The sequence below is a fragment of the Alligator mississippiensis genome, chromosome 15, assembly GCF_030867095.1.
Source record: "Alligator mississippiensis isolate rAllMis1 chromosome 15, rAllMis1, whole genome shotgun sequence".
NCBI lineage: Eukaryota > Metazoa > Chordata > Crocodylia > Alligatoridae > Alligator > Alligator mississippiensis.
The window spans coordinates 321,373-338,069 of record NC_081838.1 but is presented as its reverse complement, the minus strand read 5'-3'; the positions used below and the strand labels follow the sequence as shown (position 1 = coordinate 338,069).

The 16,697-nt window shown below is 58.5% G+C and overlaps 2 protein-coding genes across 2 annotated transcripts in view; one reads left to right on the top strand and one right to left on the bottom strand.

The window, feature by feature from the left end:
• Window positions 1–79: 79 nt before the first annotated feature.
• LOC106737301 (zinc finger protein 239-like) lies at window positions 80–2,192 on the top strand. The gene is made up of 2 exons (XM_019485857.2): window positions 80–159; window positions 397–2,192. Exon 2 carries the CDS (start codon window positions 407–409, stop codon window positions 1,178–1,180), a length of 774 nt encoding a protein of 257 aa, XP_019341402.2. The 5' UTR covers window positions 80–159; window positions 397–406; the 3' UTR covers window positions 1,181–2,192.
• A 1,672-nt stretch (window positions 2,193–3,864) lies between these two features.
• The window catches only part of PPP1R37 (protein phosphatase 1 regulatory subunit 37), a 68,836-nt gene continuing 56,003 nt past the window's right edge, over window positions 3,865–16,697 (bottom strand). Inside the window, exons 11-14 of the mRNA XM_019485856.2 lie at window positions 15,691–15,857; window positions 13,404–14,346; window positions 10,415–10,505; window positions 3,865–9,211 (exon numbers count right to left, since the gene is read on the bottom strand). Of these exons, the coding sequence (XP_019341401.2) occupies window positions 10,423–10,505; window positions 13,404–14,346; window positions 15,691–15,857 (1,193 nt within the window). The 3' untranslated portion in view covers window positions 3,865–9,211; window positions 10,415–10,422. The remainder of the gene's footprint in view (window positions 9,212–10,414; window positions 10,506–13,403; window positions 14,347–15,690; window positions 15,858–16,697) is intronic.

Sequence of the window (16,697 nt, the reverse complement as noted above, 5' to 3'; positions counted from 1 at the left end):
CAGCCCGCCCGCTCCGGGGGATACTGCCCACTCCGCTCCCCGGGCCCGCGGGGGTTAACACCATCGAGTCCTGGAGCCGCCGCGGCCCAGAGCGGCCGCCAGCACTTCCGGTCCGCCCACCCCGGGGTCCGGCCGCCGCCGCCAGGCCCGGAGGCAGCGGTGAGTGGCGGGGGGAGGGGCGGACCCCCCCGTGCAATGGCGCCGGCCCCGCCCCCGCTCGGGGCCCGCGGAGGAGGCGGGACTCGCCGGCCCCCCCGCGCCTCCGCCTCTGCCCAGGGCCGGGGCCGGGCCGGGCCGGGCTGTCCGCGGGCGGGCGGGCGGAGGCCGGCCCGGGGCGGGGCGGGGCGGGGCGGGGCGGCTGACGGCGGCCCGGGCCTGTTGTCCGTTCGCCGGCAGGTGCGGGCCCATGAGCGGGAGCGAGGAGGAGGAGCCGCCGCCGCCGCCGCCGGGCGCGCCGGAGCCCGAGCCCGAGCCCGAGCCCGAGCCCGAGCCGCCCCCGCCCGGCCCCGGGAAGCGGGCGCGGGGGGCGCGGCGGGGCGGGGGCGCGTGCGGGGAGTGCGGGAAGGCGTTCGGGCGCGCGGCGCACCTGGCGCGGCACCAGCGGGCGCACGAGCGGCAGCGCCCGGCCGCCTGCGCCGACTGCGGGAAGCGCTTCGCCCGCAGCTCCACGCTGGCCGAGCACCGGCGCGTGCACACGGGCGAGAAGCCGTTCGCCTGCGCGGCCTGCGGGAAGCGCTTCGCGCAGAGCTCGCACCTGCTCACGCACCAGCGCATCCACACGGGCGAGAAGCCCTACGGCTGCGCCGTCTGCGGGAAGCGCTTCCACCAGAACTCGCACCTGGTCACGCACCGCCGCACCCACACGGGCGAGAAGCCCTACCAGTGCCCCCAGTGCCGCGAGCGCTTCAGCCGCAGCTACACGCTGGCCCGGCACCAGCGCAGCCACACGGGCGAGCGCCCCTACGCCTGCCCGGACTGCGGCAAGGCCTTCGGCCTCAGCTCCACGCTGGCCAGCCACCGCCGCACCCACACCGGCGAGAAGCCCTACCGCTGCGCGCGCTGCGGCAAGAGCTTCACCCGCAGCTCCACGCTGGCGCAGCACCAGCGCACGCACGCCGGCGACAAGCTCTACACCTGCCCCTGCTGCAACAAGGTGGCCTGCGCCAGCCTCTTCTTCTGAGCGCGGCCGGAGGAAGGACCCCGCTTCTGCCGGGAGAGCCGGCTTGCGCTGGGGCTCCACCGCCTGCTCCCCACTGCCCGCGGGGCAAGAGGACTCGGGAACCGAGGGCCGGGGTTGCGGGCACTGAGCTCCTACCGCTGCCTGCCAGCACCAGCGAGATCCTAAATACCTTCGGTTGGCCGCAGCAGAAGGGCAGCCTGCAGCCGGCACCCCGCGTAGGCCGTGCTGCCCGGACTGGGGCCTGCAGGGCGGCGTGCTGGCCGTGGGCCCCGATCGCTGGGGCTGGGTTCCTGCGTTCTCACAGGGCCTCTTCCCCCCCCCCCTCCCCGGGCGTCTGTACCTGCTTCTCCGTCAGCACCAGCGTCGCTGCCACGGGGCGCCTACGACGACGCCGATGGAGCAGACCTGCCTGCCAAGGACCGAGCAGCTCCCACGCGAGGGCTGCAGCTTGAGGCGTCCAGTGGTCGCTGGGTTACATCAGAGGCGCTGAGCTGGGGGGTGGCGCGGCGCACGCAGCCATCAGGAAGGGTCTGAGTGCGGCGAGCGTGACGTCCTCTGCGCCCACAGACAACGGACGGGCGCCAGCTCAGCCGCTGGCAGAGCAAAGCTGAGCTGGGTGCTGGCCCTGGAGAGACGGCCGCCAAGGAAACAGCAGTCCCTCCAGGGCAGCGCGGCCCTCGCTGCAGGGGGCATCAGGGCAGGGCCAGGCAGCGGGCACGGCCCTGAGCTGACCCTGGGGGAGCAGTGCAGCGATGTGTGGGACCAGGGCTGCTGTGGGCTAGGACAGAGCCGGCCGAGGGGACCACGTGTTGAGGAGCTCCCAAACCGCTGTAGCAGCACCCCGCCGACGCTTTGCAGAGGGAGCTGGGAAAATGCCCTGCTAGAGCAGGAAGAGGTGCCTCCCGCCTGCCCTTCTCTGGGGAGGGGCAGCACATCCAGGTGATGGGTGCCCGGGAGGAAGGTCAAGGCTGGGGCCTCCATCCCTGATGAACAATAAATGAGTTAACATCTCGCTTGGTCAGTGATTCAGGTCTCGTCAGCTCTGCAGCACAGGGTGGGGGCGGGGGGTCACAGGCTCAGACCTAGGGGGCCGCCTTGTCCGTGCCTGGGCAGGGAGGGCCTCATCGCCCTCCTTGAGGAAGAGCAAGCCCCACGTGGGCAGAGGCTGGCTGCGGCACGGGGCTGAGCACCATGGAGCCTCCCTGCGGCAGGGGGAGGCCATGGCTGCCAGGCAGGGAAGACTGGCAGCTTCTGCAGTGCCACGGGCCTCTCCCCAGGCTGGGCTGCCCCCCAGCCCCTCCTTTCCAGCTTCGCACCCACCTCTGCAGCCCCCGGGTTCCAGGAGGCAGCGGCAGCCGCCCCCAGCTCGACAGCCCCCAGCCCTGTGCAGCTGTAGACTCACGGTGATGGCTGGAGACGGGGCCCCTCCGGGCTGTGGGTGCTCCCCTTGGGACTGTGCCCTGCAGCTGCTGGGCTCTGCGGGCTTCCTAGGAGCAGTGCTGGTAGCACCCCGCCAAACCAGACCGTGGGGACCCTGCGCTAGGCTGTGTTGGCCCAGCTGCACAGCTTCCCGGTCTGGTGCCAGAGGGGCCAAGCGAGGCTCCATCACCACCGTCCCTTTGCAGGGCGCAGGAGCCTGCCCCAGAGCACATGGGCTGGCTCCAGCCCTAGACACAGCCAGAGGATGGGCGAGACCCAGGTTCAGCTCTGCCCTCTGCCTCCAGGTGTGGGACCTCCCTCGCCAGGCTCCTAGGACAGCATCCAGACCCCCGCTGCCCCGGGGGGGCACAGGTGTTAGTGTGGTCAGAGGTCTGGGATCGTGGGCTTGCTCCGAGGGAAGTGTATAAAGCCCATGGAGCAGGGAATGCTTCCCGGTACAAGGCACCTGGGGCATCAGGCCAGACAGTCCTGCCCCCTTCCCCCCAGCCCCTGCCCCATGAAGGGCAGAGCAGAGCTGGAACGAGGCAAGGAAGTGTTTCCAAACAGTGGCTGGAAGGAGGTGGCTTCTGCACAGAGCTCCCCGACTCCCGAGGGAGGCCTGGGCCCAACCTGGCCTGCCGCAGCTCCCCTGGGCGCAGCCACCCAGCTCTGCGCGTGCACCAAGCTCCCCCGGGGCCTGCGGCAGAGGGAGACGCTGCCCAGAGCAGCTCCGTGGGTCTGGACCAGGCCCCTGCGCCGGGGCCAGGGCCGGTTCTAGCTGAGAGTACAGCCAGACGTCGATCCCCTTTGTCTGCCCCTGCCAGCGCCCAGGCGTCCCCCCCCACACTGCTGTTCACAGGACCCAGGGCTCATGGGGAGCAAGAGCAGGGCCTGGAGCGCATCATGCCGGGGCCCCTCCTGCGCTGGTGGGGCAAGTCGAGGGGTCCCAGCTGTGCAGCCGGCTCCTGTGGCCTGGGAACGGCACCTGCCTCCCACCCGCACAAGGGATGAGGACAGAGGCTCCTCTGGGAAGTCCTCCCCAAGCTGGCTGAGCTGGGGCAGCACCACCAGCCCATGTCCCCATTCACATCCTCAGCCTAACGGGGCGTCACCCCTGCTCTCATCCTCTGCACACGTGGGCAGGGGCACCCACAAACTGCCACACATACACGGCCTTGAGGAAGGGAGGCAAGAAGCCTGCATCAGGCAACCCACAGGGACCCTCCGTGGATGGGGAAGAGGAAGTGGCCAGGGGTAGCCCAGACTAAATTAGGAAATCCTTTATTTCAAACCAAGAGTATTACAATAAGTCCATGAATGCGTAAAACACACGTCCAAATCCTCTTGGGTTTGATAACAGAGCAAGTACTGGCCCGGACACACCTTCCCAATCAACAGAAATGGGATATATCAACTCATAATCCCCAAGTGCCAGGAGACAGATGTCAACAGTCTGTTCAAGGCAGGTTATAATGGACACACACGGTCTGCTGGTACCTACACCACTACCAGCAAGGCGCTGGGAGCACATCCGGGCAACCAGGCTTTGCCCCAGCGTAGGCAGGGTAACGCGACTGCTCCCAGCTTGGCAGTGGGGCAGGAGAAGGGTTATTCCCTACTGGCTCCTGGTCCCGGCTCCCCTCTGCCGTGCCAGTTACTGACCTGCCACCCTCCACCCTGCGATCCCTGGTGCACTCCACGCTGGAGGACAGGTTATGGAAAGGTGCCGGTCCATGGTACGGTGCACTGTGGTGGCACGCAGGAAGACTGTATTCCCCTATTCTTCCTTAATGAAGAGTGGGGGGTAGACACAAGACACGGGCCCTAGCAAGTCTCTGGAGGTCTGTGCTGCCCTGCGTTAGTTTTCACCTGGGTTCTCGCAGATTCATTGCAACGTGCCTTCCCCACCGAGACCCCGCAAAGACGGATGGAGCGTGGGAGTCCCAAGCTGGAGGTGGCCGGTACTCCTGGGATCCCTGCAGAAAGCCCTCAGGCCTTATGGTGACTGGACCCCACATGCAGTGGTCTCACAGCTGGAGTTTGGAAGAGGAGCACCCCAATAAAAGGGGCTGATCTTCAGAGACCAGGCATGCTACCAACCCTCGCTGCGGACAAGGGCCATGATTTGACCAGGATGGCAAGTGCCAGGTGGGGGGACTGGTGCCTGGATGGAAGCCTCTTGGAGCGGCTCCCTGCAGGAAGAGGCATGGGTTTCCCAAAGCCCTGCTTGGGTTCAAGCACTAGCCCAGGGACTGAAGAGGTGGTGCCAGGCAAGGGCCAGCAACAGGCCCAGCAGCTGTCCCAGGGCCAGCGCTGCTGTTTCAGAGACCCCGCAGGAGCTAAGATGCCGCTGTGATTTCAGGGCAGCCCTGAGATGACATGGAAGACCTGTCTTGTCCGTGCCCTCCAAGACGCTCTTGAGGTGACACCAAGGAACATGCAGGCTGTTGCTACAGCACTGCCCCCGCACATCAAGCACGGACAGCCAGGCCCTCTTCTACAGCAGTCACCTTCCACGTGGCAATGAACCCGGGAGAGCGCTTAGACCATCGTTCCATCTCAGCGCAGATGCTCAAGCTTCCCTGCCCCTGGCTGTGGGGCGATTCCTGTCTAGTCACCACAGAAGGATGTGACCACGCAGGGTCCAGGCCGGCAGCTGCCAGGAAGCAGAGAGCTGCCTCCAGGATGTTCCCTAGACAAGAACGCAGATGACAAAGCAACATGAGGGATGTTCGGACTCGGCTCCAAAAGGTCTCCTACGAGAACAGACAAAGGGGCTGGTGTTATGTAGAAGTACAGGTGAACTCCTATTACCCCTGAAGGGCAATGGCTGACGGCACGGCTTCATTCAAGGACAGCCCAAACCTTGGTAGGTGACTGCTTCTCACTTGTGACCTGCATCGCATCTCCTGTGGGCAAGAGCATCTGCATCCAGCTGTCCAACGTCATTAACTGGGTCGGATGCTGGACGACATTTTCAACTCAATGGACGCACCTGGTTTTCCACACGCAGGAAGTGAGAGCCCCCAGCTGCTGGCTCCATGCCGTCAGGTGCTTGGGCTGGTTTCAGAAATCCTGAGGAGTGGGTGTGAACTAGTCCGGTATCACGGCTGTGTCTTCGCTGTACAGCCATAGTAGTGTTCAGTCGAGGGCTGCGGCCTCCTCACTGGCAGGTTCAACTTGCCTCTGGGGTGGACGTCTGACAGCAGCAGGGCACCGCCAAGCCGCCCTGCACCAGGGGACCTCGCCTTTCAGCCTCTCTGGCGCTCCTCTTCTTAGGACAGCAGCACAGGCACTGGGAAGCCCAGCTCCACCTGTGAGGGCAGTGCACACAGCATGCGGTCGAAGAGGTTTCTGCTGGAAGGGTTTGCCACAGCCCTTCTGGAGCAAGCTGGAGGCTGCCAGCACTGCCGGGCCCTGTGCCTGCTGGGGGAGAAGCCAGGTCAGGAGCAGCATAAGTAGGGGAGAGGGGCAGAAATGTGTTCCAAGATGTTTAGGCCCTAGCCTGTTACCAAGAGCCTAGAGACTGTGGTCGAACAGCTGGTCCTTGTCAGCACCCCCAGTCGGGAAGATCCGTGGGACCTGCGATGTTCCCGCATCTCCCTCCTGCAAGTAATCCCTTGGTATGGACTTGCTTCTTGGAAGCAATGAGAAGGGTTTCCAAAGCCCCGGGGCGCTCTAGGAGCACTGTCCTGCTGCCAGGCACCAGGTGGGACGCTTCAGAAGTGTCCAAGTGACAGAGTAGCAGGGGTCCCGTCATCAGGTACTCTGCTGCTTGGCGTCGCTTGGCCAGTTTGCTTTGCAGGGTTGTGTGTGTCAAAACAAGCAGAAGCCCAGGAAGGTTCTGAATGGGGCTCTTGTGGAAGGGGGGCTCAGACAGCGATTGTGCCATTGTACTCAAGCCCGCAGGCACCCCGCCACGCTCCTCGACACCTCTGCCTCCCCACAACAGCCAGAGACCTGCACAGGTGCCACGAAAGGGTGTTGCTTCGGCTCTTGCAACAGCTCACGTCATCTTCTCTGCCATGGAGGCAGCAAACGAGAGGCAGGTACCAAATAGATGGAGGAGTCTGTGATGAATGCAGCGCTCATTTAATAGAAAAGTGTGAACAAAATACACAACAGAAAGGAATCATGACGAACGTTAGCAAACAAATCACCATCTTCTGTACGTAGTGTCAATGCAGCAAGCTCCCAATGTGATTCGGTTTCAGTGCATGAAGAGCTCGCGGTTCTGCCTCTTCAGCCTGGGTTCCCACGCAGTGAAGTGCCCTCATAGCTCCCTGATAGATTTATTGCACTTAAGAAAAAGAAGCTTAAGTTGTCCCCAGCAGCAGCCCCCGGCAGGCTGCTCCTCCAGTCAGTTCGTGTGTTAAGTTACAGACTAGTACCGTTATCTCTGCCAGAGATCTCTTCACAGCAGGGTGGTGCCCGACAGAAACAGCGCTCCCTGCTCTCGACGGGGGCAGGCTGCCGTTCCTCAGGGATCCCAAACAAGGCAGGCAGGAGCTATTCAATCCTGCTCAGGCCCCTTGCTAGCAAGGACAGCAGTGGTCCAATCCTGCCTGGCGCATGTCAGGCAGACTGTGTACGAACATGTCCTGCTACACAATAAAAAAAAATTACTGCATAATTGTTTCCCTTCTGTGATTGTTCCTCTTGTATGTGCTGTGCTCTGGTGAAGCCCGCTACCTGCCACCCGTGTCCCCTCAGAGCAGCTGGGCCCTCGCCGGCCCTTCTTCCTGGCAAGGGGAGCAGGAAGCACTCTCCGTTCATCTGGATTAAGACACGACAAGGTGCTTCACATCCCGGCTTCCACCACAGCAGCGACTTCGGAGTGCCAGCCTGTCCAGCACCGCGTCCCATGGGACAGGGCATGTTCCAGACTCCCCCGTGCCAGCGTGTTTGCCCAGCAGGATCATGAGAGCCCTGGGACGCCTCAAGAGCCCCTCCCTGAGAAATTTAACCCCTTTTCCAAACAACCTGACTCCTTCCCTTGGCATGAAGAGTGAAGGAAAGGCACCTCTCTCGGTAAGTCTGCGACAAAACGGTCCGGCAGCCAGCCTACGGGATGGAGCACAGCCCAGCGGGCTTCAGCAGGAATTGAAAACATATCCAAAAGGAAAGACTTTGGTCAAGGGGCAGGCGCGGTTCTCTGAATGAAGTGAGGCTTTACAGCATCAAAGGGATGGCTGACCAGCTAACAGAAGCTACTTAGTCCCAAAAGTAAAATTCTTGTTTACGTGTTACCTCAATTCTCCCCCGGAGCCTCCTCATGGCCAAGGGCATGCGGGTCAAAGCCCCACACAGAGGGAGGGCAGAAACTTGAATGAGGCAACCCCCCAATTCCTTTAGTGTGTCACGCTACAGCGGATCCAGCTGCTGCTCTGCCCCGGTGCCCCCTGCTCCACAGTAGACTGCTGGGCGAGTCTTCAAAAGGAGAAGACCATGTCTTCTGGAGCATGTCCATCCCCATCCCCTCCTGTTCGCACTGACAGCTCTGTGCTATATGGCTTTGAAAAACCTTGCAGAAGGTCCCATTTACCTTTGTTTGAAGGTTTCACAGTCAAGAAGTTGGACTACTCTGCACCACAGTGACTCCTTTCCCACCGATGATGCTCCTTGAGGGTAACAACTCTGCCTATCGGTGTCACTGTCATCCAAAAATTCCAGCACAGAGGCAGGGAGCTTCCTGAAATGTAGGTCCGCAAGGGCACGCGCACAGAGGAGCTGTCTCACTGTGGAGGTCTGCACATGTCTTGCAAGGGAGGGGACTTTTGACAGTGTTTGATAGCAGAGCATTCCAACCTAGGAGGAGTTCCAAAAAGGTGGTGGGTTGGACTGAGACGGCCACTGTTGTCTACATTAGATCCTGTTCAGTACTTTGCAAGCTCATGATAAATATATATGGAAAGAGGGACTTTAAAATAAATAACCATCATGGCTGCAAATGCAGCCGGTCTTGGACAGTCTGGTTAGCAATACCAGTTCCTCAACAGCTTGTCAGTGCCTTTCTTTTGGGGACGCTGTCGTGTGCAATGGTTCCCCTTTTGGGTTTCCATGTGAACCAGAGGACAGTTCTTGCAAGCTGTCCTTCAGAAACACGGGGCACTTTTAGTGTATGGAAAGCAAACCCAGGCCTGACCTACAAGGCACTGGGTTGCAAGTCTCCCATGGGACCAAGGAAGCTATTCCTATCCACTGCCCACTCGTGGGTCTCTCCCCTCTCAGGAACAGTGGTGATTCCAGAGGAACACAGACAGAAAAGCACAGTGTCGGATAGTGTCAGAGAATGAAATCGTAGGTGCCACTGGCATCAAGTGCCACAGCTCACGTTGGAGTCCAGCCAGGAAATTGCTCTTGGTCAGATTCTTATCTGCTCTCCTTCCCTTCCCAAATTGCCCTGAAGGTCTCAGAGCCCTTCCTCACAGGAAAGATGGATCAAGAGTGCGGGAGAGTGTCTAGGGCAGGAAATATCACAATGGTTTGGAAAAAAATAACCTCTGTGCTGCAGAGCAAGGTTTTTCTTAATCACGTGGAGTGGGGAAGGAATAAAGCTACACAGGCATTTCCCAGGGCAATCTCAGCTCAACGCAGAACGACCCAGAGGATCTGCAAGAGAGGAGAAAACCGAGTCAGAACAAGAGCAACCTGGCATCGCGTCCAGTAGTGCCAACACTGCGTCCTCCCCAGAACCGTGCCAACGGTCCCTGTGGGCCGTGACCCCAATGAAACAGTCAGCCCCGGAGGGAAGGGCCATGCCGACTCCCACAGTCACCAACTAGCTCGCCCCGAGGCGAAAGGCTTCTTTTCCTTAGAGAACATTCATCTTAACAGCACTCCACATCCAGGCATCGGAGCAGCTGCCGCTCTGCCCAAACCTCACACAGGCCTCTTATCCCCCCTCAATCGCGTGCTTAACAGACAGCTGGCCAAGCCACCCATTCCCCCGCATCTGTCTGAGAACAGATACACACGGACCCGAGTATGGCTCCTCTTAGGAAACCTTCCTGAAACAAAACCACAAGCAGCACCTAGATGCTGTGTGCCCTGCACTTGGTATCCCTCATGCTTGGGTCTGAACACAGCAGCTGCTCAGTAACGTTGGGATCCAAAGCTCTGGAGAAAATGTCTACCCGCTACTGAAGTGCACTGCTCTGGTGAGTTCAGAGTGCAGCACACGCACGCGTCGAAGAGGCGCCTAGGACAGTGGGATCTCACGTGCTCCTGAGCACATGGGCACAAGCTGCAGACATGGAGCACGCTGTGCTTCAGAACAAAGCACTGCTGCTGGCTTCACGGCCAGTCGCTCGGCACCCTCCCCTCCCCTCCCCCCCGCCCCGCCGAATCTACCGCATCTGCATCTGAAAAGCCTCCCCCTTCCCTCCAGGGGCCTGCACCCACTGCAGCCGTGCTGCCTGCTCGTTTCGAAACCAAACCCTGCACGTAGAGTACTGATCTACGACCCACAGGACGGCTTGGGAAGAAGAGCTCTGCCGTTAGAAATGCCTCCACACCCACAAACGTGTCTTACAGTGCGCGTGCACGAGGGGGCAGTCTCGTCACACCATCACATATTGGTTTCTGTTGGGAAAATGCTTTGAGCGTGCACAAGGCCAGCACCAGTCCAGTACAGATATGCTTGACATGGCACTAACCCAGCACAGATACTGCAATGATCCTGGTGACCAGGGGTTTGTAGATCCTGGAGCGGGGAGGAGGAATCTCTTTGCTTCGGCACAGCAACAACAACAGCTTGTGCAGTCTCCAGCTTCCTTGTACCCTGCTCCCGGACTAAGAGCAAAGCCTCCTTACCTAAAGTGTCACAGTGGCTCCTGCCCGGTCTCCTGACTCGCTTCTAGGAGCAATTCCTCCAGCTCCTTCTCATTCTTGGAGCAGTTGAGTTCTGAAAACAGACACAGGGAAAGTCAGTAACCAGTGGCCGTAAGAACCATTCGCTGCAAGCTCTCCCCAGCTGTGCAAGGAAGAACGCCTAGCAAGTTCCACGCCACACGCATTGAGACAGGGGCTCCCAGACTCTGTGTTCAAAGGTTACGTACAGTTACTGCCAATCGCTGCTGGAAATTTGGAAAGAGATTCTAGCCAGAAGATGGAGGCTTTGAAGCCACCTTGCAGCCAGTCCTAGGGAGAAGAAACCTAGCCAGCCCCCGTGTGAAGCTCCATCTAATGCATCTACCGAAGGTGTTACAGGGTGTGTTTGCTGCAGCAGCAGGGGACCCAACTTCCAGTCTGGTCTCCCTTACAGCAGACCGGAGCTATCCACGTGCCAGCACTTGGAACAGGTACCGTGCGTCCAACACGGCGGCAGAGCTCTTAGACTCCCAGGCATTCACACCAGCGTCTCCAGCATGGGGATTTCTGCAGCCTGGATCTAGCTTGCCCCTTCCCCCTGGGTCAGGATGTCCGTTCTCCGCTGCTATCCCAAAGGACACCTTTTCCTGTGTGCACACGTGGCTCTCTCCCCCAACACCTCCTGAATCCAGCATCAGGGAAAGCTCCAGCCCCAGGAAATCTGTACAGTGCTTCCAAAGGGACTTGGATCTGTGGGCGCAGCTCACTCCCAAGCCTCTCCTGCTTCTCCTCCAGGTTGGGCGCGTTGCCTCTTCACCCAAGAATCAGACAGGCCGAGCAGGAGCTCCTGCCATGTGGCTGCTGGTATGAGGAGGCCACATCATGCTCTTTGCCCAGGTCTTTAGCAGGGGATACCTGGAGGCTGGGACCTGGAGGGTGGAATGGGCTGGTCTGCTAGCCTCACATCTTGTGGGCCACGAAAACAGCTGGGATGCGATCCTTTCTCTACCTGGAGCCCCCAGCACCTTCTCTGGTCTGACGTGTGTGGGACGCAGCTGTCTTATGTCAAGTACTCTAGGGAAAGATCACAGACAGCCAACGGGACCAAGCAACAAGACACTTGCAGGCAGCGAGGCCAGAGGGGCCGAGAGGCCATGTTTTTGCCACTGAAAAGGGTCTCGTTGTCACGTCAGTTCATCTCAGATGGCCAACCTCCTTCCAGGGGACCTGCCTCATGCATCTGCTAGCTCGGGATGGGGAATTTGCCCACACTAGGATGCAACGAGGGGGTTAATACTCTTTAAAAAGAAGGAAGAATTAGCAGCTTTTTAAGGGCAAAGAGACTTTGATTCCCTGGCTCAGCTCCTGCACAGCACTGGCCGGAGGAGGTCCCTTGGGCATCCGGCTCCACACTCCAGGGCCCACCAAGGCACAACAGCGACAAGGTGGCAGATCTGCGTGCCAGTCACCAACGCGATGCTGCGGTGAGAAGGGCAAACGTCCTCCGGAGATGCGCTGAGCAGCGCGTCCTTCGCCAGACCTGAAGGTCACTCCTCCCCGCGGCTCCGCGCCAGGGAAGCTGCGGTGCAGGGCCGTGCCTAGCTGTGGGCACCGCACTGAGCAAACAAGCGGCAAGGACTGTTTGCACAGCTTTCACCTGCTGAAAGGCCCAGAATTACTTCCTCAGGAGACAAACAGTTCCGAACATCTGTGGGCAACTCGCGAGCAGAAAAACCGACTCCCCCTCCCGCTGTGCGGTAGGTCATGCCAGCAGGGAGCAGGAACAAGCCACGTGAACGTCAGCTGCCTGGTCACCTGACGCGGAGCCGATAGTCCTACCAGTAAATGTTTGTCACTCCAACCACGCGTCAAGTCCCCACAGATAAATGAATGCTTACAACAATCTCTCTGTTCAGATAGCCCACCCGCGGGAGGGCCAGCTCAGCGGCTGAACAAACAAGCTCCCACCGTCTCCTCCAAAGCTGTCAGAAGACAGGGCCGATGGGTCCCTAGATCGACTAACTAGACGAGATGCATATGGAGCACCAGCTCTCATGAACCCAAGTTCACTTCATCGGATGCTGCGAGAGCTCAGGCTAAAGGAACATCACTGAAACCACGACACTGCAGGTGACAGCAAGCGGCACTGCCTGTGAAGCTCACGCACCCTTACCCTGAAGCATACGAGCCTCCAAGTTCAGCGCGTCTGCTCAGGACAATGTTTCCGCAACTGAGACAACGAGGTTTTTCACCAGGGGCATCTCATCTGACACGTGTGTGCAGCGAGCTTTGCTACTTCCCCCTGCAGTCAGTATCTCCCATGCTGAACAAACTGTCTCCACCATCAGTGGAAGAGTCATCAGCAGATGAGTTATTACAAGATTAAAAAAAAAAAAAAAAATGCTTGAGCTCTCATCAGCTGGTTGCTCCCGGCCTTCTTAGTAACGCACTGGAAAAAATGCGCGTCCTTTTCGATAGGTCAGAAGTGGGGTGAGGGCACCATCCAGGAGACTTCCCTGGCAGAGCTAACAAGGCCCTCCCGTCGCGGAGCAAGGTGCACACCGTAAAGCAAGCAGCAGCCATGTGGACGGCCACACAGGACACTCAGCCACTGCTGCCCCAGGAGTGGCCAGCTCCACCCAGACCAGCACCAGGCTACTCCCATTGAGGTGTGGCCATATTAGCATGGGGTAAGTGCTCTGGCCAGTCACTCACTGGTGGCTTCCACACGAAGGATGTGGATGCACTGCAGAGTTCCAAGAACAGGGGCACAGGACTGACAAGGGGAGGCTGAGGGAACTGGGCTTACTGAGTCTGAAGAGAAGACTGAGGGGGGACTGAGCAGCCCTGGAGCCTGCCACTGCCCCCTAGGAGAGGCTCATAACCCTGGTTGTTCCCCCGTCTTTAGAGAATGTGCTGTGGAAACAGGGGTCAGAGGAAACTCGCCTGTGGAGACCCCAGCTCAGCACGCAGGACTGAAGAGCGCTCTTACCATGCTCCACGGCACAGCTCCCCATTTTCCCGTCGCCACCGGAGGATGCATCTGGTAGCGCACGAACAAACTCTGTCTTGAGCCCGTTGGGAAGCAGGGTGTCCAGGACAGTGCTCTCACACTGCCCAGGGGAGACCCGCTCTGAGCTGGCTCCAGTGCTTCCGCACAACACGGCATTTTCCAAGTTGGCTGCTAGCTTGGAAACCGTCCCATTCGCTTGCGAGTCCAAGAACTCAGTCTTTGCCAGCAGGATCTGGGCTATGGGCTTAGCAGGTTTCACCGGGTTCTCCTGGCTTGTAGTGTTCTCGCCCAGCTTTTCTGGCAGACTTTCCACCCGTGTCACCACGAAGATCTTATGGCCTCGGCCTGGGCTGGAAACAGAAATCCTCCTCTCGTTCCCTTGAGACTGAGTGTGTGCTGGGGTCCCTGGGTTGCTCCCCACACCTTTGGGGTCACATGGTGTTTCTTCTGCAGTGTTTGAAGGGGGCGCTCTGCCCCCTGAGCTAAGAGTTTCCTCAGTTTTCTCAGGAGAAAGTGGCGGTTGAGGTGAGTAAGCTACGTAATCAGAACCCTTTGGGCTCTCTGGTTTACTAAACTCTTTAGTCACCAACCCAATCTCTACCTCCTCGTCTGTGTCAGAGTCCGAATACGTCACTCCGTCCTTGTCGCTGTTTGCGGCCTCATCTGTATCCCCGTTCTCTTTGGACATCAACGTCTCCGCAACTTCTTCTCCCTCTTCCGGCGGGGGTGATGTGCTGTCAGATTGACAGTTGGTCACCAATCCCTCCTCGACAGGCTCAGTAATGGTAATCTCTGGCATAGAGGCCGATTGCTGCAATTTCTGTTCTTTCTCCTCTTTCTCTTTGGCCAGAATGAAGTTGCGCTTGCAGCCGTTCTGGATTTCAGCTAAGAGAGCCTTCTGGGTTTCAATAAAGCTCTTCACCTGTCAGGTAGAGAAAAACCACTGTTGAAACTGCAGCTGGTGGTAAAATGATGCATGCAGCAATATTCACACCTCTCCCTATGCAGGGCTTAGAATCCTGGATCGCTGCAAAATGTGCTCTAGTATCTATTTTTCTACCAATTTTATAGGCTTTCCAATTTGCAGAGAACAGCGAGAAACAGATACAGGTGAAAGTTCTGACTGCACTCGGACGGGTATCCGGGAGGCTTCAGAGAGCATCTACACTGGTTCTAAATCCTGTCTATCCATAGATTCATAGATGTTATGGATAGACAGGATTGAGAACCAGTGTAGATGCTCTCTGAAGCTTCCCGTCCGAGTGCAGTCAGAACTTTCACCTGTATCTGTTTCTCACTGTTCTGCTGCACACGGCTGTAGATCAAGGATCGGCAACCTACAGGTCACAGGCTGGATCCAAGCCCATGGAGCCACTGGATCCGGCCTGCAGATGTAGGGCTTTGACAGCAGTCACTTTCCCAATGCACCAGCTCTGGGAATCCCCTGGTGGGCACGAGGCACTGGGGATATGGTCACAAAGAACTGTTACAGGTACGAAATTACCGTTTTGCTGCAGCACCTTTTCCAGCCTCCAGCGAAGGCAACAACAGCATCTGTTAAGAAGCACTGCCATGGGGAGCATCAGCCCAGAGAAAGCAATGATCTACAGCTCAGCTAGGGGAACCTCATCAGGAGCCTAATGCTGGAGCGGATCTGTGCCATACACTTCACCTTGCAGCCAGTTAGGCATGCAGCTTCCTTGGAAAGCAAAAACTACTGAGCTCGCAGGAAGCAAGACAAGAGCTCTTGCCCAAGCTCTTCCTCTGCATCACAAACCCTTGTGGCAGCTTAGGAGGAGAATCTCCTGGAGAGGTATGTGGGGAAGAAAAGAGGATGGCAAGATCCTATCGCCAGCATCATGGCATAGCCTGCTGGAGGGCATATCCATGTAGTTCGAGGTGCCACAGGCTGCTCCCTTCCGGTACAAGCTGAGTCAGCGGCACCAGGAAGCGAGCCTGCATGCAGGAAACTGGAACAAGAACGCCTCAAGCAGTTAAGAGGAGCTGCTGTCAGCACAGCAAGACTCCCATTAACGTGCCATGACACAGCAAGCTTGGAACTGGAAGGTTTCAAAAGCCACAGCCCCAGTGAACGAGCCAGGGGGCTGTTCTACCTTCTGCTGAGGCAGCCTGGCACAACCACCTCAGGCAGCACCTCTGCCCACCACCATTGGGCACGAGTTTGGGAAGCTCCTACTGGAGCACTGCAGTGCAAAGGGGGCAGACAGGGCAGGGCAGCTTGTCTCAATTGTGCAGGGCCACTCACCGATTCTTTCTTTGGTTCCCTGTCCAAGTCCAGTCTGAGCAGTGAGTGGTTGACCTTGAGGGCCAAGGACAACGCCATCAGGCCTCCCGTTTTAATCTCATTCTCTCGCAGGTCTAGTCGAAGGAGCCGGGGACTCTCTGCGATGAATTCCGCTACTGCCACAGCACCTGCAGGGGACAAAAAGCCTCTGATGAGCCATGAAAGACAACAGCTCATAGCAAGCTCTCCCTGAACAATGGCAAAAACATGAGTGTGTGTGTGGACCAAAGAGAAGGGCTCACAAGGCTGTCCAGGGAAAGTCTGACACCTGGGGACTCTGCTCTATGCACATTAGCTCCGTTTGTCTTCAGTGTGACAAAGGCGCCTTGGACACCTGTAATAAATCCTTCTGCCCCCCCCACAGCACTGTCTGCCCAGCGAGGGGATTCACTTTGCTCCCTGAGTATATTCCAGTTCAGATACTCCCCCTTCTGGCATCCATCACGCCACCAGTGGGTATACCCCAGAGGGGTTTCTCCACTCCTTGTCCTAACACATGCATGCTTTTATGTATTGTTTCGCATGCGTTTATAAACACATTTTCTTAATCAGAAATATCTGCATTTCAGATGTGGGCCAACAGATTCCCAATATACATAAAACAGACATGGTAAAAGTGAGACAGAGAGGACAGACAGACAATGTACAACTCACAAGGAACTTGCTCATTCTGTATACCCTTAGCCAAGTATTTGCAAGTTTGCTGCTCCTCCTCCTCACCCCCACACCAGTTACCACATGCATGTTACAGTATGTAGGCACTTAATAAGCGAGGAGATCACAGATTCTTTGCAGTAGGGACCAGACCTTCGAGACCCCAGCCCTAGACCCCAGCTCTGCCCTACCCAGACAGGTGGATGGGGTGATGCAGAGACCAGATTTCATCAAGGCTTTGCGTGGGCATAAGGGTCCCTGTGGCTCCCACCTGGCAGCAGGGTCCACATTGGGCACGAACATGCTTGCGGGCA

What these genes read in the sequence shown, in the direction of transcription:
- LOC106737301 (XM_019485857.2), top strand. Translation starts at nt 407, where the DNA reads ATGAGCGGGAGCGAGGAGGAGGAGCCGCCGCCGCCGCCGCCGGGCGCG.